General features: G+C 45.3%; 11 protein-coding genes across 11 annotated transcripts, besides 1 other annotated feature; 5 read left to right on the top strand and 6 right to left on the bottom strand.

Moving 5' to 3' along the window:
• Positions 1–718: 718 nt before the first annotated feature.
• On the bottom strand, positions 719–1610 carry TSTA_084070 (uncharacterized protein; the record flags this gene model as incomplete). Its single annotated transcript, XM_002478093.1, has 2 exons — positions 719–770; positions 874–1610. The coding sequence occupies 2 exons, from the start codon at positions 1608–1610 to the stop codon at positions 719–721; spliced, it is 789 nt and encodes a 262-aa protein (XP_002478138.1).
• A 401-nt stretch (positions 1611–2011) lies between these two features.
• TSTA_084060 (uncharacterized protein) lies at positions 2012–3119 on the top strand (the record flags this gene model as incomplete). Its single annotated transcript, XM_002478092.1, has 3 exons — positions 2012–2460; positions 2517–2587; positions 2752–3119. 3 exons carry the CDS (start codon positions 2012–2014, stop codon positions 3117–3119), a joined length of 888 nt encoding a protein of 295 aa, XP_002478137.1.
• A 150-nt stretch (positions 3120–3269) lies between these two features.
• TSTA_084050 (acid sphingomyelinase, putative) lies at positions 3270–5436 on the bottom strand (the record flags this gene model as incomplete). The annotated part of the gene is made up of 5 exons (XM_002478091.1): positions 3270–3937; positions 3993–4426; positions 4483–5051; positions 5108–5194; positions 5302–5436. The coding sequence occupies 5 exons, from the start codon at positions 5434–5436 to the stop codon at positions 3270–3272; spliced, it is 1893 nt and encodes a 630-aa protein (XP_002478136.1).
• A 784-nt stretch (positions 5437–6220) lies between these two features.
• On the bottom strand, positions 6221–7913 carry TSTA_084040 (6-phosphogluconate dehydrogenase, decarboxylating; the record flags this gene model as incomplete). Its single annotated transcript, XM_002478090.1, has 2 exons — positions 6221–7832; positions 7894–7913. The coding sequence occupies 2 exons, from the start codon at positions 7911–7913 to the stop codon at positions 6221–6223; spliced, it is 1632 nt and encodes a 543-aa protein (XP_002478135.1).
• A 407-nt stretch (positions 7914–8320) lies between these two features.
• TSTA_084030 (3-dehydroshikimate dehydratase, putative) lies at positions 8321–9485 on the top strand (the record flags this gene model as incomplete). The annotated part of the gene is made up of 2 exons (XM_002478089.1): positions 8321–8719; positions 8826–9485. The coding sequence occupies 2 exons, from the start codon at positions 8321–8323 to the stop codon at positions 9483–9485; spliced, it is 1059 nt and encodes a 352-aa protein (XP_002478134.1).
• Positions 9486–16200: 6715 nt separating this feature from the next.
• TSTA_084020 (uncharacterized protein) lies at positions 16201–16726 on the bottom strand (the record flags this gene model as incomplete). The annotated part of the gene is made up of 4 exons (XM_002478088.1): positions 16201–16264; positions 16326–16428; positions 16487–16592; positions 16655–16726. The coding sequence occupies 4 exons, from the start codon at positions 16724–16726 to the stop codon at positions 16201–16203; spliced, it is 345 nt and encodes a 114-aa protein (XP_002478133.1).
• Positions 16727–17140: 414 nt separating this feature from the next.
• Positions 17141–17169: a sequence feature (AT_rich).
• Positions 17170–17692: 523 nt separating this feature from the next.
• TSTA_084010 (uncharacterized protein) lies at positions 17693–18674 on the top strand (the record flags this gene model as incomplete). Its single annotated transcript, XM_002478087.1, has 2 exons — positions 17693–18299; positions 18361–18674. The coding sequence occupies 2 exons, from the start codon at positions 17693–17695 to the stop codon at positions 18672–18674; spliced, it is 921 nt and encodes a 306-aa protein (XP_002478132.1).
• A 722-nt stretch (positions 18675–19396) lies between these two features.
• Positions 19397–20680, top strand: TSTA_084000 (pre-rRNA processing protein, putative; the record flags this gene model as incomplete). The annotated part of the gene is made up of 3 exons (XM_002478086.1): positions 19397–19973; positions 20142–20219; positions 20415–20680. 3 exons carry the CDS (start codon positions 19397–19399, stop codon positions 20678–20680), a joined length of 921 nt encoding a protein of 306 aa, XP_002478131.1.
• A 405-nt stretch (positions 20681–21085) lies between these two features.
• TSTA_083990 (translation release factor eRF3, putative) lies at positions 21086–23334 on the bottom strand (the record flags this gene model as incomplete). The annotated part of the gene is made up of 2 exons (XM_002478085.1): positions 21086–21145; positions 21226–23334. 2 exons carry the CDS (start codon positions 23332–23334, stop codon positions 21086–21088), a joined length of 2169 nt encoding a protein of 722 aa, XP_002478130.1.
• A 643-nt stretch (positions 23335–23977) lies between these two features.
• On the top strand, positions 23978–26237 carry TSTA_083980 (RanGTP-binding protein; the record flags this gene model as incomplete). Its single annotated transcript, XM_002478084.1, has 5 exons — positions 23978–23998; positions 24053–24084; positions 24135–24192; positions 24252–24317; positions 24372–26237. The coding sequence occupies 5 exons, from the start codon at positions 23978–23980 to the stop codon at positions 26235–26237; spliced, it is 2043 nt and encodes a 680-aa protein (XP_002478129.1).
• A 290-nt stretch (positions 26238–26527) lies between these two features.
• TSTA_083970 (BSD domain protein) lies at positions 26528–27816 on the bottom strand (the record flags this gene model as incomplete). The annotated part of the gene is made up of 2 exons (XM_002478083.1): positions 26528–26823; positions 26889–27816. 2 exons carry the CDS (start codon positions 27814–27816, stop codon positions 26528–26530), a joined length of 1224 nt encoding a protein of 407 aa, XP_002478128.1.
• Between the last annotated feature and the right edge of the window lie 76 nt (positions 27817–27892).

Below are 27892 nucleotides of genomic sequence, written 5' to 3'. Positions count from 1 at the left end.
CGTCTTGTTGTAACGGACTTTAAGTTACGCTATAACGAAATAAAGTGGGAGTCAAAATCAGTTCGTTATAACCAGGCCTACTGTACTTCTACACAACACGCTCAGCTATGTATTCGACTTTCAAGGAGTCTCACCAATTCTCATTCCAAATCGCATTAAGTACTAGATACGGACTCGGACCGGGGGATGGCTCCGTAAATAAGCAATATCTTGATTTAGGAGATCTCCTAATGTAACAGCCTCCTATTCATTTGTGCGAAATACCTTTGTGGGATTTCCATGAAAAGTCTTTCTGTTAGTTCATTTCAATTGAATGTACTGGCAGCAGAATCTCAAGCAAAAATAGCTTGGGATTTTCCCAAAGTTACATATTATTCCAACAAGCAAACGTTTCAATTTTCATCTCCATCTTCATTTGCATTTTTTCATTCTACACAGTACATGAAGTCGTCGATGAAGTAAAATAGGGAATTACATTTTGCATTATCAATCCATTCGCTTCATATCAGACAGTCAGCCGGCCAGTACAAAAATACTTTCCTAGCAGTACAGTGTGAACGGTTATACTGATGATCGACTAGACAAGAATTAATATAAGCAACTAGATTTGCATCTTTGACTTGCTAAATATACGAGTAAATTGACACCATTCCAGTTTACTCTCAACAACAGTCCCCTATATTCGGGTCCGATGTACTTCAAGATAGTCCTTATTCCTCTAATCAGAGTCAGAACCGGGATATTTTATTGAGTGTGCCGTATCCGGTATCCTGAAGAGTACCCGCGTGAAATTCAGAAAACATAAAAAAAATTTAACGTATGAGACAAAGCCTGTTGGCACATATTTGTCGAAATTGATCATGATCTGTATACGCCATTATTTTCAAGGATCCTGAATTAATCTTTTTACTCCGCAGCTGCAACTGCTTCAGTCGCTTGATCGTTTCGGCTGTCGTCCACATCGCATTCGCCATGAATCGGTAGTTGACCATTGCAGCTGTGTAGCCATCTCCCTCTTCGTTCTGCCCAGCAGCAATTGCATCACGTACGACTGCAATTTCAAAGCCAGCTTCCAGTATGTCCCACATGTGATTTTCCAGGCATAGATTTCCTACAGGTCCCGCTATGATTACTTTCTCGATCCGTCGCATACGTAGTTGCTTGATCAAGTCATTTGAAAGGCATGAAAGACCTCTGTGAGGCGATGTATTCACTGTTTTTCCATCCATAAGGTATCTCTTGAGCCGCTCGGGGTAGTCAGCACCCGATCCAACGAAGCCTTCAAGGTCGACTGGATCCTTGCGGCCGACAAAGCCTTTGGGCAAGTTTGCGAGATAGTCAGCGATTGCACCACCGCGAGTAACCCACTGGCGATCGGTGGGATAGTAATAATGTGGTGAGTGGATCACAAAGAAGCCTTCATATTGTGCGCATTTTAGGAGTTCCTCAATGTGATCGAAGACGTTGAGTTCCTTCAACTTGTCTGCGATCATCGGATAGTAGCTCCCCGTTTCGACAAGAAACTCTTTTTGGAGATCTGCAAACACGAGTGCCGTATGCTTCTTATCCAGCTGCATCTCCGGGTTTTGGTGAGTAAATGTGAAAGGCATCTTTGCGGAGGGAAGAAGTTTGGTTTGGTACCCGGCAAGTATCGAAGCGTTCAAGGCGAGTTTAGAGGAAATTCTAAGGTTGTCTGAGGAAAGGAACTTTGAAGAGTGTTCGGGAAATAGGTACTGTAAGTGAGGCATGAGCTGAAGTAACAATACCTAGGTAGCCTACCTGCTACCATATATGGCAGGTTCCAGAAGAGATATTATAAATCCGTCTGCTTACTCACTATGATTACAAATAACAATACAAAATTCATCTATGGATGATCGTGGGTATAAATCCCCAAGCCCAAGCCCAACCAACTAATCAGTCTCAGCCAGGCTGACAAAAAGATATATAGCTGCTGTAGTACCTCCTCTATTCATATATCAGCGTGCAACTCCTAGCAACAGTCTCCACCATGATGTGGAAATCAGTGTCTCTTCTAACCTTCACGCTAGTTGCGTGCTCGAGCACTCAGGTCGTCGGTCCTCCACTGGAGGTAAACCCGGCTTATGATCCGGTTCCAGCTTTTGCTGTTAGCCCCCCTCTCAACAGTGAAGGCTATCGTGTTGAAGGGTTTAGCAAAGGGGCGTATATGATTACAAACGGCTATTATCAAGCAATGGCTCTGGTCTCAACGGAAGGAGTCATTATGGTTGATGCACCGCCATCAATCGGACAGAATCTGCTCTATGCAGTCGGAAACCTCACCCACCTTCCCATCACACATCAAGTTTACAGTCATTCCCATGCCGATCACAACGGTGCTGCATTCCTGTATGGTAACGTGACTCGAATCGGACATCGCCTCACTCGCGAATATCTCGCATTGGATAATGACCCTAATCGCCCGTTGCCAGAAAATACGTTCTCGGATGAAATGACATTAACCGTGGGAAATCAGACACTCACCTAAAAAACAGGGGTCCTAATCATACCCCGGATAACTGCTTTATCTACGCTCCAGCACAAAAAGTGTTGGTGTTTATCGATAGTAAGTTGCCTGTATTCCCTAATCTGAAAGAATATCTGCTAACACATACTGTACAGTTATCTTTCCGAAATGGTCGCCATATCTGTTCCTAGGCAAGGCCGACTACATCCCGGGCTATATCTAAGCACATAAGTACGCCTTGGAGTATGACTTTGAGCACTTAGTCGCGGGTCATTTGACTCTGTCGGGCACTAGACAGGATGTTGAAGATAGTTATGGCTATGTATCAGATCTGAATGCGAATTTCCGTGAAGCGTATCTGTTGGGAATCTCTCCGGCGAATGCTACCAACAACCTCACAGCGGCAACTCTACAAGCGGAGGCGCTTGCTGCCAATCCAAATAATCCGTATGCAGCACTTTCAATCGTAATCAACGCCTTCTCCAACTATTGTAATGAGGTGACGAACAATAAATGGAGCTCAAAATTGGCAGGAACGGATATGTATGGGCGGAGTCATGCGTACGCGATCACTGATGAGTTGAGGTTCGAGCAAGACGTTCCTGGGCCATACTCAGCGGTCACTGACTGAAATGTGAGGAACGATCAAATATTTACAAGAGGTCAGAATCAAGAACCATTCCACATGATGCCTATTCTTAGCCGAGATAGTTCGAATTGATAAAGAAATACCGAGGTCTATTATGACCACTGTGCACTTCCAAAGGTAGCTAGATACCTACTAGTTCATCTTCCTCTTAGCCAAGATATTAGTTCGTCTCTCAACCTCTAACTTAATGTCCTTCTGAGTCATCACCGCCTTAAGAATGCTTTTAGCCTGACTACCCTGACAACTGTCACGGTGGGCTCCATCTGTTGCGCTAGCTGCAACATCCTCCCCATTCCTCTTCTTGAAGTTAATCCCCGGAGACACAGTAACACAGTTGTACTGTGACTGAGCGGCTCTTAATTGACAAATCTCATTGGAAACACAATCACCTGGACATGTTCCAACGTTATAGCCACGAGACTTGCGAGTGTGGTACTCATCGAATGCGGACTGATTAGAGCTAAGCACCACGGTCAGGTTGTGCCAGAAGGCTGGTGTTAGCTCTGCAGAACTATCGGTGAGTGGCGGATTCACTAGTGGACCATAGGCCTCCTTGACACTGTAATACCTCGTCCACTTTGGGCCGGACGCTTGGTAAGTTGGATCTGACATATTGGCTATGTATGTCGTCATGTCAAGAATCCCAAATGTTTCAGGATCGACTGAATACACACGAAAAGCAGGCATGCCACTGGTTGGTGTCATGGCCGGGGCAATATAGGACATCTCTACGGCGTTAGAGAACGTCTGCGCGGTGTAATCGCTGTAACTAATTTCGAATTCATCTTTGTGCGTATGGCCTAGGTCTTGTAAGTTTGCTACCCGTCGGCAAAAGGGAAGATGAAGAGAACTAACCGAAGAATAAGGCCGCAATAGTCGCATCATAGCGATTCACTATCTGGTCGAAATAGTTCGACCCATCATAGAAAGTGTCTCCAGAACCCATGGGCATATGTCCAATGATATAAACCCGTTCTCCAGCATCTTCGGCAGCTTGGAGCTCATTCACTAACCAGGCAAGCTGACCGCTTGGGTCTGTTTCCATTGACGACTCGTACAGCCAGAAGTTTTCTTTGTAGTACATATTTGTGTTGATTGAAATAATTCGCAGGTTTCCTCCTGGGTAGAGGACAGAGTATGATCCGGGATTCGTGTCAGCTGTTGCTGCTGCTGCGGAACCAATCCATGTCTCCCATAAGCTGGATAGGGTGTCGTATACCCATTGGCTGGTGATCGTTGTATCTACGGCTGTAGGAGGGAAAGAGTTGACAGGTGCGGCATCATGGTTCCTTGTCTTATCAGTTACTCCGAATTTGTTCAAAAGCAAGCGAGTGAACAAACTCACCCGACAGTACCGTAGACCTTACCCAACGATGACATTTTACCATAAGCATTTTGAAGATCGTTAGTAACCTCAGTCTCGTTGACTAGCCACACCGCTCCCTCGACAACGTCCCCAGTAAATAGTGCAAAAGCCGCATTAGGGGCGATCTCCTTAATGGCAGCGTACATGCTCTCTTCAAGAGTAACCGGGGAGTCACAAGCATGATTTCCGTAGGGCCCTGCGGGAAACGTCGTATTTCCCGGAGCATCTGCACTTGTATAAGGCCGACAGCAAATGTTCTTCGTGCAATTATAACTACTCCCAGTTTCATAGGAAAGGTCAACATGGATGTCGCTATAATGCACAACTTCGATAGGAGTCTTCCCACTGATAGCCGGCCGAGTTTTTGCTGGTTTAGGCGATGGAAAAGTAACGTTATAGGGAGTGACGGAGGGGAACGGGCAAAGCCCGAAGATTGTATTACAGAATAATTGAGCAGTGTGAGACCCAACGCTCATTTGGCGTAAGTCGTGAGCCAAAATGGGCCCTTCACGGGATATCACTCCTGTACAAACATCCGAATCTTCGACCTAGATATACTTATTAGACCGAGTCCGGTGAAATCTTGACCTTCATGATCACTAACACCAGCCAGAATGCACACTTCAGTTATGACATTACTGAAGGCATCATTGCCTAGATGGGCCAAAGCCTGCAAAGTAACTAGAAGAGCCTATCATATTTCATGATGGTGGTCAGCCGTCCGGCGCGTATGAAAGAACATTAAGCAGGACAAGAAGATCTTGCAGTAGAAGGATGATTTCAAGAGAACATCCTCACCTCGCAACCAGTACATGTGGTGATATTTTCAATATCTTTCCAAATCGTGGCAGCTGTATCTCTCTTGGCGGGGGTTGTAGCGCCCGCAAGCAGAATCAGCGCCAACCCAACTCCGAAGAAAGACGGGATGCGCATGGTGCCAAAAGAATTCCGGTCGTTTACCTAAATACTCAAGTATTTACTGGCTTCAACTTTTAACCTACCAAATTCCGGCCTTTTATTGCTACTTAAATACTGCGATTTTATTAATTGACTGCAGAGGACGTGCCCTGGTTACATGCGGGTCTTAGTTACCTGCAGTAGGGCTAACTTCTCGGAAGCGAAGGGAGATGATACCGTTAATGGAGATATTTATCCATAAGAATAGGCTAGTAATCAGCAGCAAAGCTTATTTTTTATGACCCCTCTCCTAGGGTAGATATTATGGGCTTTTGAGCCGGTCTAAATTAAGACAAGATAGGGCCATTCCAACAGCTGATCTGAGCACGTTGTCGACTTCTTCGTCATCTATGCCGGACAGAACTACCTAATCTATCCCGCGTACCGATTTGGCTTTGATCGAGCTCATTAACAACCAACCTTATTGCTTGATCTTAGCTTACTTGAGGGATGATCTCCGGAGCTATATTATCTTCGTGTTTTACCACCAATCGGCGGCTACTTTGTGGTCGATAATGAGAGAACCCAGGTCTATAGTGGATTCATGCTATAGTTAGGTGATAAGACTAAATACTATGTACGTGGTATGGGCTCGAAATATGATTATTTAATAAATAGAGGAAGTTCAATTGCTCATAAGACTTTTAGCATTTACGGGGTTCTTTTTTTCAAAGGATTATTGTGACAGATTTGGATAGAGCAGACCGTGCCATAAGACTTTATATTATGTCAAATGCTAAGAAAAATGAACCTAGATACATCACGCTGGCTTCCACTCATAATGATGTGTTCCTTTCTTAACAGGCCCAGGATCCTCACCCGGCTTACCAGACTTGTTGTATCCGTGGGCGCCAAAATAGTCCATCTCGGCTTCCATGAATTTGGTAGGCAACTTGGTGTTGCTCTCATACTTCAAGTATTCCAATGAGGCGGACAATGAAGGAATGCATGCATCAGACTCGGTGCCTTTGAGGACAACCTCTCTCAAAGCATCAAAATTGTCATGAAGATCTCTGGATACCTCGTCAATCAGCTTGATATTCATTATCTGAACATCTTGCGCTAAGATTGGCTGCAACATGTCAGCTATGGCTTCCGATTGTATGATGCAGCCTGCTCGCCAGATCTGAATGCATTTTCCGAGATCCACGCCCCAGCCCTCATCGGCGGACGCTCGCGCGATGAGTTCTAGGCCTTGACAGTATGAACAGAGGAATGAAGCGTAGACAGCGCGACGAAGTTTCTCAAGGAAATCTTTTCTATCCTTGACATCAATCGCCTTCGGATCCGGTACGTCAAGTTTCTTAGCGACTCGTACTCGTTGATTTCTGTTCCCACTAGCGATACGCAAGTAGTGTGCAGTGGCTAGGGTCGGACTCGAAACGTGTCGAAGCGCAGACTCCATCAAGGCCCACAGCGGAGTCCCTTCAGTATTATCATCGTCTTGAACTACCTTGTCAAGGACATCATCTAGCACGGGTCTTCCAGCGGGATCAACTCCTTCTCCTTTTCCATCCCCTCGTTCTGACTTCTTTCTATGACAAATGTCGGCGCCAATGTCTAGAAGAAAGTTGTTTCTCAATTCACCTTGTCTCGACCATTCCTTAAATACGTCTCCGATCTCGTCGTAACTCATACCAAGGCCCTTGTGCATGATGTCCCATGCCTCACACGTCGTCGATAAGAGACCTCCCTCGATACCGTTGTGGCACATCTTCACATAATGGCCGGAGCCACCCGGCCCAATGTAGGTCACGTACGGCTTGCCAGTCTTTTTATCTTTGGCGGAATAAAGTTCCAGAAAAGGAAGAACTTGCTCAATAGCTTGTTTGTCACCACCAGGAGATAAACTTGGACCCCGTCGAGCAGATTGGTAGCCGCCAGATACACCCATACCAATCCAACTGACCCCGAGAGGCTTGAGCTCTTCCTGTCGTCGCTCGGTTCGCCGATAGTTTTCATTCCCGCCGTCCAAGATAATGTCACCATTCTTCAATTTCCCCTTAATCTGGCCCAAAACAGAATCTGCAGGTTCTCCGTGTGTGATAGAAAAGATGAATAGCTTTCGCTCCCCCTTGCCTTCGAGGCTGGCCATGAACTCATCGATCTTCTTGAAGCCGGTAATCTTGCCCTTAAGCTGTTCTTTCGATTTCTCGACGTTCTCCATTAGAGTATCAACATTCTTTCCTACCACGTCCCAAATGGATACATCCAGCCCCAGTTCCGCAAATGCGAATGCCATCATGGAGCCCATATTACCGGCACCCACGACACCGATTGCCTTCCATTCTTGAATAGGATCTGTCTGTGGCATTTTTGCTGAATGGGTGACACCTGCCAGAATAAACAGAATATAATATTCCCGTGCTTGTCTCAATGTTCACAGTAGCAATGTATGGACTATGTTCATTCTCAGGAAATGTAGATACTTACTTATACCAGTGCTTCGTCATTCAGTAAAAATTCTTACCTCACGGCGACAAAGTCGTTACGTCAGTTTCCCATTCATCTTAACAAGTAGAATTCTGTTCGCAGAATAATAGCAAATAACATGTCAATATTCGATATTATATATATATAACGAGTTGACCAGTTATTGTGATCAATTGAGGAGAGAAATATGGAGTTGCAGAACATGATGTGGGCATTACATCACAGATAACGATCCACAGAAAAGCATCAATTCAACATCATCTCAGCAACAATTGCTGTTTGGTATGCTCAAGTTTCGATTTACAAATACATTTTATACAAGAAATTCTTTCATTGACTTCGACCAGGAACATACATCTTTTGAATTGCTGAACTCGAGCCTACCGATCCGGATGTTATATGGCGGTTGAGAGAATAAGTCGGAGAAATGGCCAAATCACCACGAATAACTTTAAGTTCTTTGCGCAAGATTCCTCTTTCATTTGCGAGCTGCTCAATTGGCAAAACTACCGATTCACTCACCCAAAGACTCGAAGCAATCTCAAGCGCAGGGTTCACAGCAATCGAACTATCATTTCCGGACATCAAGCAATATGCCGAACAGCTTTTGAATAAACAGGTCAGGCGTGACGATTATCCAGATCTATGTAGGGCGGCACAAGAAATTGGAAAGCTATGTCAGCAATTGGGTCTCGAGATTATGATGCTACAGCCGTTTGCGAACTTTGAGGGATGGCCAAAAGGATCGAGAGAAAGAGAAGAAGCATTTACAAGAGCGAAGAAGTGGATTGAATTAATGAAAGCGTGTGGGGCGGATTTGTTGCAGGTACTGATATACTCTCCCATGTGCTTCCTTTTTCGTCTACTCCAGGGCCGGAGGATTCGATCTCCTTTAAATTGTCAGTAACGTTTATTAACATATTTGACTCCAGGTCGGATCAACGGACAGTTCAGACGACAGAATAACAACCGATCGCAGTGAAATTGTGAAGGACCTTCAGGAACTCGCAGATATGCTCGCCAAGGAGAACTTTTGCTTGGCCTACGAGGATTGGTGCTGGTCCACGCATGCACCGACATGGAAGGATGTATGGGAAATTGTTCATCAAGTCGACAGACCAAATGTTGGACTGTGTCTCGATACTTTCCAAATAGCAGGCAGCGAATGGGCAGATCCAGCAACAGCTTCGGGATTGATTGAAGAGATACCGAAATCCGAAGTTGAGAAGCGATGGAAAGCTAGTATGGAGGAATTGGCATCCTCGGTTCCCGCTGAAAAGATTTATCTTTTACAAATATCAGATGCATATAAACCGACGACTCCCATTGAAAGAAAGATAAAGAATGGCTTACTACCTCGAGGACAATGGAGCCATGACTTTCGTCCGATGCCATATGAAGGCGGTTACTTGCCAATAGAAGATGTAACTAAAGCGGTTCTCAGGACGGGGTTCCGAGGGTACTTTTCCATGGAGATATTTGATAATGGTCCAGATGGCACTGGGAAGGAGTACAATGTGGGGAAATTCGCAAAGAGTGCCATGGAGAATATGCAGAGGCTGTTCAAGAATGTTGCCGATACAAGTACCTAATTGCAGCTAGATCTTCGTATTAAGGAACGGATATACAATAGTTATGTTTACAGTGAAGCAAGCATCAAAATCAAATATCACAACGATCCAAGATTGTAAGGGATGGTTGGCTGAATCTCGGGTTGCTTGGAAAGTCCTGGTTCTACTCCAGTAAATTCAAGAATGGAAAGTTTGATATGATATCTGGGCATTATCAACGCGTATTCAAATACAAGAGGCGCCTGCTCATACACTAAGAATAATATAGTAATGCTAAAACCGTCGGTGAAGTTATAGAAACACTGGGGTATGAACCAATCTGATATTATTTCAATTGACATGCATGTACCAGTTGGCAAACCAAAGAACCATACTACCCCAGAATGATTTCCCAAAACTGAAATTAGGGCTTCGATCGTGATCTTGCCTTGTTTTCCAGGCCAGCAAACGCTCATTGATCCACATATGGCCCGTCCCGTCCCTGACCCAAACCCTAAGAGCCTAAAGAGACTACACACCGAATCTGCTCGATAGAGACAGATAACTCCACTGCTGCAGCAGGATGCGACGTCAGTCGTGCCGTGGTTACATTCAAGGCTTTTAGCTTCTGGGCATCATGCAGTGTGGGCCTCCGAAGCATTAGCCAAACGGGAAGTAGGAAGGGGGAGCATAGTAATTGGTTCTCGCGGCCGCCAAACGCATTATTATTTAATGCCTCGATGAGTGCTAGTTAGCTATAAGATATAGCACTCACCTTGCATATGCTGCTGGAGTTTGATCTCTATTATCGTGTAGAGCAATCGAGAACGAAAACGAACCTAGAAGTCCGAGAGATGAGAAAATTTAGCTCATAGACCCATTTGCAGGATAACAATCGATGAATACGTGCACCAAGACGGATTGGACAGACCCGACGAGACGAGCCTCACAGGAGCGGGTATTGTATTTGGAGACGAGTCCGGTGGTCATAGAATCAAAGATTTCTAGACAGCACACGTATCGACAGAGTCCTTGTACAACGAGTCCACCCGTAGGTTTGTCCTACAGGCTAATCAGCGCTGAGCGTTTTCTCCTGTTCTCGCAGCATAATCTTGCTAGCGGTGAACCCAAGTCTGGTAACCAATCAACCAGATCAAATATCTGCTAGATGCATTTCAGTGCAGATATAGGGTATATCAGAAGTATCAAGTAAAGTATTTAATATGGACCATCTCTAATGAAAATCGCTGATATTGAATCTATATCTCTATCAATGAATCTTAGCAAAGAACTTTTCCAACTTTTGACTGCACATCGATGGATAAAGGAAAAATCAAACCCCGGAATTGTTTAACTCTTTTCTCTGAAATGGAAAACGCCCTAGAATCTTAACGTGGAACAGACAACTTTTACCTGGTAAGCCAAACCAACAGAAATGCGATCTTCAAAATCTTCCATTTCCTTTGCATTTATTTTAATTTCTCCTCACCGGACTTGTCTCCTCATGAAAACACCAAAAACCACCTGACCAGTGGTCCTAATGATATGTCAGATAGAACTCCAAGACACGATAGCCCAGTACCACCCAGACGGATGTTGGGCAGGTAAATACCAGCAAAGTCTTCAGTTGACTGTCGCTGGCTGGGCATCACTCCAACGACGGTTTTGTCTCTCTTGTCTATTTCTTGCTCGACTTTTGCTTTTTCGCTAATCGGTTTATAGGGATTGCATCGTTAGGCAGTTGTCTCCCCGGTTTTTTAGCCTTTGGCTGTTTCGGCGCTGTTGCCGATACGGGAGTCGTTTGAGATGATTGTGTCTGTTCTGTGCGTGGTAGACAGTGCCTGAATCAGCGAACTTCCTTAGTGAACAGGTTCCTATTCCTCGCATCTTACCTTGCTCGTTGTTATTGGTTTCTTGTGTGACTGCGAAAGAGGCGAGCCTTTCACCGGGCGGCTTCCCCTTGAACAGTGATTTATACAGAACTGCTAAGGACGACATTTCCGAAGCAGAGAAAGTATTCGAATTTCCAGGCTTGAAGCAAAGGATTTCAGGAAGATGAGGTACAGCGACGATATCCTGAATAAATGTGTGGACCTTGGGCTCTTGTATCGCTGTTCGATCTTGACGTCCCCCTGACATCAAAGTTCGCAAGTCGAGAATCGCGGTGTCTTGAATCAATCGTGACTATGATGAAACAAAAAGTCTTCTCAAGAGTTCTCAAAGTACTGTCGTTCGATCGATATGCGAGTGCTGGGAGCAAGGTTGGGAGGGTGTAAACAACTTTCTTACCAAGTGTCCTGCAGCGACTACCGAGCCCACAACATAGAGACAAGAGATCCACCGCTAGTCCTATCATCTGAGTGAGCCTCACTGGCATTGGCATATGCCATCAAAAACGAGAAGTACGCCAGCATTTGTTGTGCGTTGACGACTTAGTGCGAATTACGCGAAGCCTGGGTGTTCTCGCACAGGCCCAAAGAGGGTTTAACTGCTCACCTAGGCGAGGGCATAAAACAGTTTTTGGAAAACCAAGCAATTTTGTGAGGATTATGCTTCTCGCGCTAGTACTGATTCGCGTCCTTTAGGATCCCCCATCTTTTGGTTTTCCAGCATCAAAACGACTTTTAAGGCTGATATGAATCTATCCCGTTTACGGAAGTAACGGTTTCTTCAATTTTCACGCACCGGTTTCAGCATGAGTCCCCCGGTTCGACCTTAAATAGGTTGAAGAAAGACTATCCTCTCTCAAGTTAGCTACCGGGGGATTCACGGAAGTTGGAAGCTGCAACCCACAGGAATTCACGCTAATTTTGTTGACCGAGAAACAAGCGTCGTCCCTAATTTCCTTCTACGCTGATCTATCTCAAAATAGCACCGCCCTGGCAAGACAGACTGCATTAGACAGTCATTTTTTAGGTTGTCTTCGTGCACAATTGCTCTATGTCGAGAAAACCCGCGTTCGTACGACTACATCGGGTTAACTGAAAAGCACTCAATTGCTTAGGGCTACTATGACTTGGAAGATTGAAACGGAAATGGCGAATGCCCGTGTTACATGTACTTTAAGTCAAAAGTCGAAAGTCAAAAGCCTAATATTTAACGAGCGATTTAGTGGGACGAGCGACACGCCGGAAAGCTGGAATCAATTCCCCGAGGACTAGAACCTTCGCTTTATCGCGTGGTGGATCGTAATTGTTGTCCCAACTAGTACCTTTTACCCTTTGTGGACAACACAGGAATCAGAACGTATTGCTTAGAAGCAGGGAGATGGACGGTGCGTTGCTGATACTTTTGGATTCAAGTGTGGTCTGTGGTACTTTATGTAGATTTTAGGATGACAGAAGTCCATTCATTACTCCTATTACTAAATGGACTGTACCTAGACGTTGGTCAGAGCCCCAAGAATAAGGCTATCAGGCGAACCCAACGGAATGAACCCTCCCGGAATCTCAGAGATCGGCAACCTATCACCCTATGTTGAGTGGATCAGGCAACTAGCTATCTCATTAAGTCTAATAATAGTCCCTACTGAAGCTTAAACCTCGACCTAAAAAGTCTTGTTTGTTGTTACTGCGATTTCTTTTCTACTGCAGCAACAGATACGACTACGTGATTACGTTAACACGCTGAGTCTTGAATGCCATATTCGATCATCTAAATTTCAACATCTGCCGGGTTTTCATCCTAAAAGCCTAGATATACAATTCTTGCCAGATGAAATTCTACCGCTGCATAAGTTGTTAGTCGAGGTACGCAGATATAGACATCATCACGAACACTCATCACACATCCACACATACTCTTTTCTAGTACGGATTCGCTTCCATATCGTTTGACTGACATACATACTACTTAAGGATGCCACCTTGCCAAGCCGAACCGTATTCTGGACCACGTACGGAGACGATAACATAACAAAAGACATGCATCAACTTCCAGATCTGCGTTCAAGGGCTAGATAGGCGCCCTGCCTAGGCACAGTGATAGCTTTCGATTTACTACTTTAAAGTCACATACGGGTACGATTTTCGCTCGAGATGGATGTTATATTCTGAAAGCATGAACCAGATTCACCGAGTGACCTTGTCTTGCTGGTAGCGCCACTCGTTGTGACTCAAGGCGTGAGTCAGCAAGTTGGGGAAGTTAGGGCTAAATGACTCATGAGTTCCAATGCTAGCCGGGGCCTTGTTACGCGGAAATAGTGTTTATGGATGCCGAAAGTGAACTACCATTTTCTCATTGAGTCACAATTTACAGTATTGGTCCATAAGATTTTCATTCAGTGAGAAGAAGATTCTATGGAGTATTATGGAAAGGAGGACTCCGTGATGCTAACAAAGCTACCCGTGAGCGTTCGGCAATCTCGGCAAATTCAGAGACAAGTCTGCTCTACAGAGATCTCGGTGCGTCTTGATACAGGACGTCTTAGTCAACTCCCAGACTCTCGAACCAAATATATTTGCATGTTTCGAGTATATTTCATGCAGTGGACGTTGACACCGGATTTTCCATGGGTCACCTACATGGTTCATCACGGCACTTGTTTGTTTTGCACTAACATACTGAACAATGTCTAAACACTCAACATCTGCCTAACTATTGGGCACTACATGTGCTTTTTTGATCTTCACATGTTTTGGCGTCATGAAATTCCAAATCAATCGAACGATTGATGGAGGATTCTTTACTATGTCTGATGATGACTACTTACTCAAACGCCCAGGCAAGACCTATCTACATTTTGGCGCCGAGGAAGAACCAATCATCAAGCAAAAGTGACTGATAGTGAAAAAAATTCGAGAAAAAAGCGCCATGTGCACAACGATAAATATGCGCCGGTACCATCATACATGCGTACAACCATACCTCAGGGTGGGATCGATATACCTGCGCCGCAAATTCTGTTTCAATCGCACACATGGCTCGTTTTTGACAGGTTTTCATGGGGCGCTTGTCATATCAGATCGCTACGTTGTCAAGTTAGTGGCTTTTCCATGAGGAGGGAGCCAACAAAAAGTAGTTCCGCTACACCACATCGGATATCGACATGCATGCCATATTCGTTCTGCCTTTGTATGTTGTGTTGTGCATGAACTCTGAGACTGATTTAAAAAAAATAGAATTTTCATGAGGCTCAAAGATGTAATGGTTGATGAATTGGGTATAAAAGGGGCTATCATCGACCTGTGTTGATATGGAAGGGGAAGCAGAGAACAATTGTATCTTGTGTCTACACTGACAGCTCTAATCATAATACAATTATTCCAGTTTGTCACAGAACTCACACCATGCAGTCTTCCTCACCAGAAGGGGCGTTGGCCACTCCGAGCGACTCCGATATAATAGTCGAATTACTTGAGAAACCTAGCATTGCTCTATTACGCAAGTTTAGGTACTTGGGATATTCACTGCTTCTTCGATTCCAGTCAGAAATTACTGTAATAGAGGAAGAGAGCCTCCAAGCTCTTAAGTCGCGTATCCGTTTCAAGAGACATGCAGCAACAGAGTCGTCTCTTCTCCCAGAAGTCACCCAGGAGCAGCACAGGCTAATTCAAGAGTTACAGGATAAGCTAACGAACTACTGTAAGCACTGGTCTAGTTTTGTGCAGCGAAAGACAACTAATCACCAGGATAACATCAGACATCTTTCTTGAACTTTTCGAAAAGACTCAATCATACAAGGAACCTCCCACGGCTGTTCTCGGAACCTTCACCGAATCTATTGCAAAGCAACTCAATGCTGAAATTAAGGACACTCCTTGGGTTGATGAAAACGATCTCATGGCTCCATTTGCGAATCATTTTCAGGAACGTGGTCTTCTCACAATGTCGCTGGTTAATTTTTTTTATAACAAAAGGACATCATATGGGTTCGGAAAAATATTCGATGTGAGTTTCCATGTCTGCGAGCCGCCTACTTTTCCTAGGCAAATCACAATCGCTAACAATATGAATTACGACGGTTTCTAATACCGAAGATCCTACCTTCTTGCATCAAACGCCATTTCGAACATCCCAGTCATCCAAATTTGTTTGTCTTGTACCTCGAGAAGATGTCATGCTTCTTCTCCTGGCTTTCCGTAATCATTGCTCCAACCATCATTGTGGCACCCATGTTTGCGCTGTATGCAATACCTTCAATATGGGGACGAATGGCCATTTTATGGGTATTTGCGATTATATTCGCACTCATGACGGGCTTACTGGCTAGTAACAATTCGGACCTTATATTTGCCACTAATGCTGCGTATGTTGGATCATATCTTTAAGTACTATTTTATTTGGCGGTTGTCTGACATTATTCTTTGTAGATTTTGCGCGGTTCTTGTCGTCTTTGTGGGAAGTGCTGTGTCTTGAAGAATGTATAGAGGTCTTGAATGTGGTTACGACGCTTGCGTGGGTGAGTTGTAGGACTGCTGTTGTTGTGTCTTTATATGAAACTTCTCATCTTTCGATTCCTGATGTCTTGTGTTCGCTCTTTTGATTTCACTTGAGAGTTTGGTCTGCCCAGCTGTGTTTGCGTAGCTTCTATTGTTTTATTCCATAGTACGAACGTGACAGGTCATGTTCTGAGGACTATCATCATTGTAGAATCATATATTCCTTTGGAGACATTACCATATCATTGAGATTCGTCATCTGTGATTACGTACAAACATATTTGAATAAGACCATCGATGAATTCACTTTCTTACAGGCCAGAGTTAGTAGTACATAAACGATTGTCAAGCTTCTCAGAGTACATATATCATCGGTATTAAGCGGCCAAGATCTTCTCAACAGATTGAACCTCCGTGTCCAATCCCTGTGGCTTATCCGTCCTATTAATTCGATATGCATCAATCTTCCTGGATCGGTTCCTTTCAAGGGTATAGTACTCACCTTGTCGAAACTCGGACATCGGACTGTATCCTGCCAGTCCCCTGTCGATGGACCAGAGAATGAGCACAGCCAATGACCTGGTGGACTTGATCCCAAGGGCCCTCTGCTCATGACATTCATTAGAGCTCTTTCCGAATACCAAAAAGAATAGTCCTGCATACCAAGCGTAGTACCTGTCGCATGCATGGTGTGTTTCACACCGGACTTCTCACACAATCGCTGGATTGCAGCAATCTGCGCAGCATAGGAGGTCGAGCCATCTCCGATCTGAAAAGAAATTTTGCCTGTTAACTTAGGTGATGCAGCTGTTTTTTTCGTTAGACATTTACCGGAACCAGCGAGAAATCTGCCAAACATTTTCCTGGGGTGACGAGATCTCCCAAATTAGCAGCGTCCTGCATCTTGGAAAACGTTCGATTATGTTCCCTTGACCGGCGAAGCTGGATTCAATGTGTTTAAAGGTCGTTTTTATTCTGCTCCGAGCTATAAAGAAATAGAGAGGCGACAGATTTGAATAATAATCTGTAGAAATATCTCTCAAGGAGCCTTATTCTCAATTAGAGTTGATTACAGGTAAAAATGACGTTTCGTCTACCTATCCAATACGACAATAAAACTCTGGGCAAAATGAGAATATCACCATAGAATCTCCTACCAGACACATCGGAACTCACTTGCGAAAGCATACATGCCTAAACTGGCCGGAGTGGAGGTTGAATTAGGGTTACGTAGTTAGGGCGAAAGGGAAGAGCGACAACATTTCATCCGGAACTCAACGCCGATCTTATGAATAGCTTTGGAAAGTTCAAAGAGCCAAAATATATATATATATAATAGATTTAATCATATTGGAAACGAATACCCAAACTTCCCTTTGGTCCTTATTGTTGATTATTGCCATGATCCGGGTGTGCGGTGATTCAGCAAATATTCAGAACAGGCAGCCTTTTACGTACAACCACCACCTAAGCAACTAAATAAATTACAGCAAATTCCATATTACAAACATTAATAAGAACAAACCATTCATATATTCATTCAGCAATCTGATATTAGTAAAAGAGCGTTTCTGACTCGTTATTGCTATACAGCTATTAACATATCGACGAATCATATTGCTTGCAAAGATCAGTGATAAGATAATCGGAAAAGCTTTAACCCGTTCTGGCCTTCCGGTGGCAACTGACGCCTGAAAACTGAGGCAGCAGGCGGGGTCTGTAACTTTTTCCATCACCGACTTCGGCTCAGGGTTGGTAATCAGCAATTCCTCAAGAACATCCTTTTATTTCTTGTTCTGCGCTTGTGATTCTTTTCTTTCGTTGTTTAATCACTACCAGCATAAGAGAATAAAAAGAAAAACAGTCAAAATGCCGTCCTTGCCCGTCCTCATCGACACAACTACCGAGTTTGATGTTTCATCTCCTCAAAATGTGACTCAGAAGCGCAGTCTGCTCCTAGCACCCCCTTCGATCGCTGCCCACGAAGAGAAATTGCGAGATATATTCACGACATTCGATCGTTCCGTCACTGATTTACAGATGCTGGACCGCTTATCAGCCGGATTCGTCACACTCCCGGCATCCACTTATGACCTTGTCCTCGTTCTCACAGATACCAATGGCGCTCGGCGAAATGAGGCACTTGAACTGTTGACGCGGGATATTTTTAATATCCTTACACCCTCTATGAAGCCTTCGGCACAATTGCAGTTGCAAGATGGTCCGTTCCAAGCAAACGAGGGTCGCGAGGCGATTTTGGCTGGTTTGGTTGAGAAGCATGGCGCATTCGAGAAACCTCAATATCAGGAAGCCGCTGTACCTCTTCGATTTGGCGCCAATAAAAGGAAGAATAAGATTTCTCCCGAGCCGGTTAAGATCGAGAGTGTTGGATTCGTGGATAATTATGATGATGACGAATTGATTAACGAAGACGATTTACTGGACGAGGAGGACTTGGGTAAACCTGTGCAGCAACGTGAGTCTTTTTGCCCCCAAATAAAACTTTATCTGCCAGTCGATACTAATAGACATCACAGCTGCTGAATGTCAACCAGAGACCGCTAAAAAGCGACGACGGGCTTGTAAGGATTGCACCTGTGGTCTTGCTGCTCAGCTAGAAGCAGAAGATGCAGAGCGCCGCGAAAAGGCCAACGCAGACCTCAATGTCCTCAAATTGAAGACCGACGAACTCAACGATGAAGTCGACTTTACGGTGCAAGGAAAGACTGGCTCCTGTAATAGCTGTTCTCTAGGAGATGCATTCCGTTGTGCAAGCTGCCCGTTCATCGGATTGCCTGCCTTCAAACCCGGTGAGGAAGTTAGAATCATGAACGATATGGCCCAGCTTTGAGCACGCACAATATTTGTCTTGGTTTTCATTTGAAGCATCGCGGCGCGGAATCTTTTGGCCGGTAAATACCCTATGCGAACCGGACTCGACGATGGCTTTCACGATATAATATTTTTTTTCTGGAGTTCTTCGGTTAGTGTATAGCTCTTGATTGCATTTCTAGATCAATTTTTTATATAATGGAATTTGTTCATATCTACCCAGGTAATCCTAGTTGTTGTTACTGGCGAATTTCTTGATCTTAAGAAACTTCCTCAGTATTCTGTAACGTCTGAATTTTGAACATGGTAGGAGTCAATTAAAATTCAATCCAATGAGTTTTATGGTCTCAGAGCCTATGTGAAATAAAGTGTCTTGTATGAACGACAGTGGGGATATGGTGCTGATAAGAGTCATAAGATAGTGATAAGATAACGATAAGCGGATTAGATCGAGGCACAATCAAAATTTTTTTGCGGTGGGATACACCACTCCTAAATACCCTTCGACCAAATAACTTCAAATTGACTTATCGCCTATACTATAGGAGATTTACCATCAATCGTGACTTGTATTTATGCTTGATTAAAGAATCTTTAAATTTCACCCACAATTTTATTCAATATTACAAACCCAACGTCATACCAGCGACCAATACACAAGGCGACAATCACTTCAACCTCAAGCCCAATCTAGAATTATTCTTCAGGAACATCTACTAATTCGACGGAGGCAACATAAAAATGGCATCCACATCCCAGAATACCACAACAGAACGCTTAGAAGAACAACAACAAAAACTCGATCTCGCAATCACCCTCGCTCTCAACACATGGCCCGCCCTAACTCTCGCTGTCCAATCCTCCTGGGGAGGCCAAAATTCCTCTGACAAACGCGACTGGCTCTGTGGCGCAATCTCTGATATCATATCCACACGTCCGGAGACCGATTCTTACGATATTGAAGATATTCTGGTACAAGTCATGACTGATGAATTCGATGTTGCGGTTGACGACGGTTCGGCGGGTATTGTTGCAGATCAGATCATGAATCTCAAAGCAAGGATTGATCTTGGTGATTATGCGGATGTGGATAGGATGTGGGCTGAGTATAAGGATAAGATGGAGAGGAAGGGAGTTGAACAACAGAATTTATTTAGGCATGTTGATACGAAAGATGAGGATCAGGAGACGGATGAAGATGTTGATGACGACGAGGATGAAGATGAAGAGATGAATGATGCGCCTACCTTGGTATCGAGACCTCCCAGGCAAAGGGCTGAGCCTGAGGTTGACGAGGAGGGATTTACCAAGGTTGTTGGTAAGAAGAAGCGATGATTGAGTCGCTCTTTGGTGTTTAGTATATATGGAGCGATCCTTGATCTGGTATCACATATTATGAATGATGATGGTGCTTCATGGCTATGACTCTTTAAGTTCTTTACGGTATACTTGTCGAGACATGTTCATTTGGTTGATAAGTATCTAGATCACAAAATGCATTCATTAACCCCAAGTCCACAACCTACCCCGGTCCACCTTACATATAGTCATGTTGAGTACCTAGGTATGTGATTGCGTACCCACATATATGAATATCAAAATACGATATTTCAGAATACTTATATAAATCTATAATTAGACATAGCCCCGCTTGACTATTTTACGAGGCTGAAGACGACCCTTGGCATTCGAAATGGTGACCAGGGACCTTTTCAGAAAACTACATAGGTACGTGTTCTCACGAAGGTTTGGGAGACAGGAGCTGTTTTTCCCCCGGCATATCTGGCACCCGATGTGGTTGTGCGAGTCGAGACCTTTGGCCTGGGGGGTGGGGGGAGGAGGGTCAATCAGGGTGTAGTCAAGCTCCAGGGACGGTTTTCTAGTGACAGAGACAACCTAGCGCAAGCTTGGTACATTACAAAGGAGTTGGAGACGAGGTTTTATATTGAAGGTGGGAAGGATAGGAGTAGTGATGACGGCTTGGCTGCAGTTATGGTCTATGGAAAGATCGACCAAGAGTCCTAAATTCTATGTCATTTTGTAACCTGAAATTGTTTCCAAGATGACCGGGACCATCATTCTTGTAAGCCAGTGTAATTGTCTTCCAGTGCCCACGTGAAGATCACCTCACACTTGGGCGCCATTAAAGGCAAGGATGCGCTGAAGAGGTCCAACAGCACCCATACCTGTATAACACAGGTATTTCTATCAGAACACAGCTCATCAACTGCTAGGTTCGCAATACCAAGTCCTCGAGTGTATTGTTTTAGCTAGCATGGGCAAGCAATGCAAGAATCTAAACCGGAAAAACATGCCATTTTCATAATCATCACAAAATCGAGTGTACTACATAAAAACAAAAGGAAAAAAAGACCCTGGGCCAATCCGGATGCTTATCTTATAGGACTTCATGCATATACGTCACTCCTTTTAGGCGGTTGGTTCGTTAAGGATCAGCTTTGTGATCATGCCAATGGCAATGGTTTGTCCCTGGAATGGTAAGTGATGTTAGAAATGGAATCTTAATAATCCAAAAAAACAAAAAGAAGAAACCTTGGGAAAAATCTTACCTGGTCACGCAATGTGAATCGACCCAGTTGGTCGTAATCTTCGTACTTCTCCACACACACTGCACCCGCCGAACCAGTAACTTCCAAACGAGCAATGATGGTTTGACCCCTGCTAGCAAAAGCAGGTGGTTTTTTGCTCTTTCGGCCCGTGCCGGGCTCGAGCTTATGCAGCAATGCGGCAATCGTAACTTCTTCAATGGCAGAATGCACGTGCAAGACACAGTTATAACCAGCAGAAAGAATGCTCTTCAACTCCAAAATTCTGATCTTAGCTTCAAAGGCAGAAACACAGTGGACTGGTCGCTTGGGAGAGCAAAGGACGAATCCGGGAAGAATATCTTCTTCTTCAATACCGCGCAAACGGATTCGGACCTGGTCACCACAAGTGGCAGTGGAGATTTCATCCTCAGTCTCACCATATAACGCGGCAATCCCTACTTCTTCTCTGTTCGGCATCATGAGATATGTGTTACTCTTCTTCATGACACCAGATTCGATACGACCTTCGACCATAGTACCCATATCACGGTATTTGGTACTGATGGGCATCATGAAAGGTGCATTGATCTTACGCTCAGGCATCTTCATGTCGGTCAGATATTCCAGCAGGGAAGGCCCATCATACCATGGGCAAATGTCCTTGGGGATACGGTCTTTGATACCAAGAGTGCGTTGGGCGGAGATTGGCATGAAGAACAGATCTGCCTTCTTGTAACCCAAATTCTCAAGGAACTTGGCGATCTTCACTGTACATTCATCAAAACGGGCTTTGCTCCACTCGACAGTAGGGTCGTCCATCTTATTGACCGCCACAATGAGTTTCTTGACACCAGTGTTTCTGGCCAAAAGGGCGTGTTCTCGGGTCTGGCCGCCCTTCTCGAAACCGGTCTCATACTCGCCCTTACGAGCCGAAACAACTAGCACACCAACATCTGCTTGCGAGGCCCCTCCGATCATGTGTGGCACAAAAGACTTGTGGCCCGGAGCGTCGAGAATGGTGAAATGGCGCTCCACCTCACCGTCAGGACCTTGATAAGTAACCTTGAAGAAAGCACGGCCGACTTCGACGGTTTTACCCTTGGCACGCTCCTCGTTTGTCAAATCCAATGCCCATGACAAATACCACGTCTCACGACCGGCGTCCTTTGCATCACGCTTGTATTTTTCCATGGTACGTTCATCAACCATACCAGTAGCATACAGGATAGATCCTCCGAGAGTCGATTTTCCGGCATCGACGTGACCGATGAATACGAGGTTGACATGTTCACGCTTCTCACCGTAGATTTCCTTCAACGTGGCTTCGTCGACGTCGGCTTTCTGTTCACGAGCAACTGCATCGGCGTCACGAACAGCCTTAGCAGCCTCGCCTCGGGAAGGGCTGCTGCGTCCGGGACTATTGCGACCAGATGAGGGGGCCGGCGAAGCCTTTCCGCTGCTTGCAGCTTTGGCCTCTGCCTTTTTCTCTGTTTTCTCAATTGCCTTGGAAGCAGTTACTTTGTTAGCAGCCTCTGCGGCTGCGGCGCCCTTACTATCTCCAGGTGTAGCGGATTCATCCTTGGTGGTCTTTGTAGCAGCGGGAGTACCGAGAGAAAGGACCTTAGTTTTCGGAGCGCTTGCACCTGAATCTCCCAGCGATAAAACTTTTGCCTTTGGCGCACCTGTAGTTGCGGGTTTGGGAGCTTGCGCAGCTGGGGCGGCTGGTTGTTCAGCGGCGGGAGTCTTTTGGGCAGCAGGAGCCTGACGGAACTGCGACTGCTGTTGCTGTTGCTGCTGTGAGTACTGGTTGTAACCACCGCTACCGTACTGGTTGTTATAGATCTGATTGTAATTTCCGGGCTGTTGTCCATAGCCACCGTATTGATTGTAAGCTTGCTGTTGGTTGTAGGCAGGATAATAGCCTTGGCCTTGCTGCTGGTATTGGGGGTATCCGTATTGCTGGTATTGCTGGCCTGGAACGAACGAGGCAGCACCAGGTTGAAAAGATGCTGCACCGGGTTGGAACAAGGGAGCCTGAGCTTGGAAGTTGGCGTTGCCGTTATTCAAATTCATGTTGTCTGTTTGTCTGGAGAGGTCTTCCTCCCAGTTGTCGGGAGTCTGGTCAGCCATGAGTGATGATATGGGCTTCTATGAAACAAATAAAAATTAAAATATGAAACAACGAGAAATTTGAACGAAGACAACTGCTGATGATGCGATAGAAGGAATGACGTCTCGTCGAGTGTATGTTAAGACTTCTTCGTTGAAAAGACAAAACAAGCAAGAAGTGGAGGGGCCTGGGACAATTTTGCACTGGATCGCTGACTCAGCTGTGCGGGGCCTGCGGGACAGTACGCATATTATTGGTTGACTGAACCGCGCGTCAAAGTATTCGGACAGTGGCTGTCGGCTATTCTGAATAGGCGCCAAATAAGGCATTAAGGCATTAAGGCACGATCAACGTTCAGTCCAAAGCGTCAATCACAATGAAGATTCTTGTACATAACCAACATCAGTGATTTTCAGGCAATAAGAGACTTTTCAATATATTGCATGTGAAAAATTGCAAACTCTACGCCATGCTACTAGACCGCTCAATTTGTTTTCTTCTCCAAACGTAGAGAAAGACTCGACTTTTCCCCTCACGCACTCATTTCTTAGCGAAATAGGGGTATCTTTTCTCTTCATACAGCTTTCAAGACTTCCCTCTACACTCAAACATCTTTCCATCTTCAGGAGTATACTTGGCTTTTGCTTTTCTTCGCCCTCCGAGATGGAGGTCTTTCTTTCCAAGGTGCGGGTCTCATCAATTGCTTATTTGTTGATTGTCCACTGATCGTCTGTACAGATCACCAACCAGGCCATGAACTATGCGATTCGGTAAGATTACTCTAATGAATTTTAATTTCTTTGTCTAATCCATTCCATAGGTCTGGCATTAGTATCACCGCGACATATGCAATCCAGCAAACTACTAGACTACTCAAAGTATCACTTCCTGCCTTTATCATACACAAGTATATAGAGCTGACTCATAGCAAAAATAGAATGTTGGTGGTACTGAAAGAACAGAACTTCTCGCTCTACAGCAGAGACTCCAGAGCAAGATTACGGTAAGCTATTTATGGGCTTCTACTGGTCCAGAAGACTAACGCTGTACGCTATAGGTCATCTCACCTGCGATTGATATGATAGAATTGATAGCTGCAAGAGGAAACACATCGCTCGAATCCGCAGTATCTCTTACCAAAGCGATCAGGCATGACATACAGTCACTTGCGCGCCGACTTGAAAAAGCTGCGTCTGCCGAGGAGCTAGCTCACAAAGGGGCATTATCGTCTAAAGCACGAGCCCAAAACGAAATCGAGATCAAATTGATCATCTCTGATATCCGAAAAGTGCTAGAGAAGATTGAAGATGCGGTGCCGTTAATGAATCTCGCAATTACGACATCGGGTGCCCGACTGTCCACTACTCTACCATCTACGGTCTCACCGTCTCGTCTACTACAAGCTAGCACATTTCTATCGGCATGCGACACACAATATTCGATCCAACCTTCAAGAGCAGTACAAGTTGGTCCTACTTTCACACTATCGATGTATATGCTTTTTAGCGGTCATATAAGACATTTTGACGAGGAGAACGTCCGGGAGACGACATGGAAGGAAGTCATGCACAAAGCTCGAGTGAAATTACGAAGAGTTCCGATGGAGGTCTTTGCCAATCGACCAAATCAGAAATTGAGCGACTCCGATCTTCCTGCCACTGCAAGGGGAGACGAATTCGCCTATCAGATTTTGATTGTGGAGGATCTAGATGATGGCAGAGTACACAACTTTGAGGATGGTGAACCACAACCTGAACCTTATGAAGGAGTCAAGCTTGCTGGTCTTCGAGAAATCATTCCCGTCCACCAAATCTCCAAGATTTTCTACGCTGATACCGGTAAGATGCTTAACATTGGGAGCGAAGGTGAGACAAACAGTCCAGTGCTCTTGCTCAAGCGAGATATCAATGCTATTCCGCCACGTCGAATGATCGATAGAAACGAGACAATGTATGGCGAACTAAGTGAAGAAACGTCAGAGGAGGAAAATGAGAAACAGGAAGGACAACGGGATGAACTTCAGGCACAACTTGATGCGCAATTAAACGGTAAGGAACCGGAGGAGGAGGAGTTGAGTTACCTTAAGTCATTATCAGAGCGCCATATACATGCAGCTTGGCGTCTTCCACCTGGCTTGGACCCGGAATGGGTTGCTTTTGAGGTTCATCAGGAAGAAGAGAAAGATGACGAGACGGATATTGACGATGAAGAGGAAACACCAGACACCCGTGACGCCAAGTCGCATATGGCGAATTTGAGACTTGAAGACGACAAAGTTTCTTCATCACAGCAGATATCATTTTCATCTTCTCGTGATGTGTCTACATCCACCGCCTCCAACCCACTTTTCAACAATATTCGCACTTCCCTGTCACTACTCGAAACCCTTCTTCGCCTCACATCCCTCCAACAATTCCAACAACAATCTCACCTTTCAATTACCGATGAACTACTCAACTTCTTCTTAGAAGAATCTTCCAGCACCGGCGCAGGAGGCGATGAACAACACCGCCAACGCGTCCGCGCAGAAGCCCGTCGGAAGGTAGGCTGGGACCCATACGATGAGTCACCGCTAAAGCGTCGCGGTGAGGATTACCAATACCAGTACAACAACGAGGGACATTGGACACCAACGGGGACACCAGCCCGATATCAGTATCGAGTGACTAGCGTCGACCCTGCGTCACCTGGTGGTGGAGCGCCGGAAGACCGATTCCAAGCACGATCTTATCGAGAACAAACTCCCCCGCTATCGTCGCCTGGTCTGCCCCGGCAAATGGCCAGACAAGCAGCAGCGCCTGCTGGTGGGAAAGGGGGCAGTTTGTCTAGGGTATCGCCATTGTCTAAGCGGCTTACTACGGCGCTCACAGATGAGGGATTGGGGACAAGTCCTGGAATTTTCCGGGGACCTGAATCAAAGTAGTTTGATAATCAGTATCGAATGACGATTTAATTAGGGACTTACCCACATCTCGTAACCTATAGATTTAAGGAGTAGACCTCATGTCCAATTCGGATCGATAATCGTTAAGCTAAGGGAGAGGGGAATAAACGCCACAGCAACAAAGAAAATATGAGAAGCATTGTGAGAGAGCAATGCACGTCAAGACGCGTTAGATTATTTACACCCAAACTCCCGTAACTCCCGCTCGGCGCAAGTATCAGAAAAGCATAATACCACAACCCCCAAAAACAAAAAGTTAGACAACTACCTTATTCCCAATCTTCGTCACTATCTTCAGATGTATTTGCAGCGGGCTTTTCGCGAGGACTGGCAGGAGTCTGACTGGTAGCACCGCTCACAACGTCGTAGCTTGATTCACTATCGGGTTGTGAATGCTGGTCATTGGATCGACGTGGTTCGCTCAATAGATTGGAGTCGTCAACAACGGTAAGGTTTTGGGACGATGCGGCGCTTGGCTTGGACTTTACGTGAGGAGTTGATGGTGACTCGGAGTCTGAGTCTTCGTCCCAGCCGACTTCTTCTTCGTCGGCGGCTGTGTTGGCGCCTATAATCAGAATATGATGATCAATATGAGGTATGGAAATAGGATTATAGTCGTGAAAAGGTTACCTTTAAGTAGTTCCTTGCGCTTTTGCTCCTCTGTCTCAACAGCTAGACGGAGAAAGTAATACCGCGACCAGAATCCACTATAGTCAACCGTCTCTGGGACGAGCTTCTCCATAGCCCGGCGAAGCTCAGGGTATTGTTCAAGGTCCTTAGTTATATCATCCGTCTTGCTCTCCACATTGAAATCTTTCTTGAAGGCAGTCCACTGCTCACTATCCGGATCCTTCTTTAGTCCTTCTAAATTGGTGTGAATAGCGTGTAATTGAGCTTCGAGGCGAGTAGCATGAAACACGCGTTTCCCTTCCGAATCCTTACTCTCGAAAAGTACCTTGTCGGACCCTTGTTCCGGTGGAGCGATACTGACAGCATCTCGCAGGAAGCTACGAATGTTCGTACCGAATCGAACCAGGGCTTCGTCAGCTGCGTCTTCCGCCCTTTCGATTTCCTTCAGTCTCTTCGCAGCTTCGGCCCGAAATCGTGAAATGAAACTTTCGCCTTCTTCGGTCTGTGCTTGGTCCTTCAACTCACCTTCTTCCTTGTTCTCCTTATCTGCGGCCTTGGGTATAGATTCGTCCGTGGTTGTTTCATTACTTGGAGCAATTGCTGATAGAGCGCCGCCTAGCGAAATCCCTTTGGTCCTATCGACGATACTATCGCGAAGATCGGAGAAGCCTTTGGTAGCTTCCTCGCTCACTGCAGCGTATTCCTGTCTAGCACCTTCGTAGTAACTCTCGCCTTGTTTCCGTACATTACTCCATAGACCGCCAATTTTGGCACCCCAGGGACTGTTGGAGAAGGCTCGAAAAGTCTCTTCGAATTCAGCGCCGAGATTAATGTTCTGTGACTCGGTTTGTTGGGTTCCGTCTTCGTTCTTCTCGGCTTGTCTGGAAGCTAGGATCTCCTCCTGAATATGATCGTATGCGAAATCCATCTTGATGAAACAGATATAATCGGAGGTGGCTATTTGACTGGGCTGGTCGCTTATCGAGAAGACAGGCAAGCAACCT

This window comes from Talaromyces stipitatus, genomic scaffold (genome assembly GCF_000003125.1).
Source record: "Talaromyces stipitatus ATCC 10500 scf_1105507295527 genomic scaffold, whole genome shotgun sequence".
Taxonomy (NCBI): domain Eukaryota; kingdom Fungi; phylum Ascomycota; class Eurotiomycetes; order Eurotiales; family Trichocomaceae; genus Talaromyces; species Talaromyces stipitatus.
Note: the sequence above shows the minus strand (reverse complement) of the source record. Positions and strands in the feature narration are given on the sequence as shown.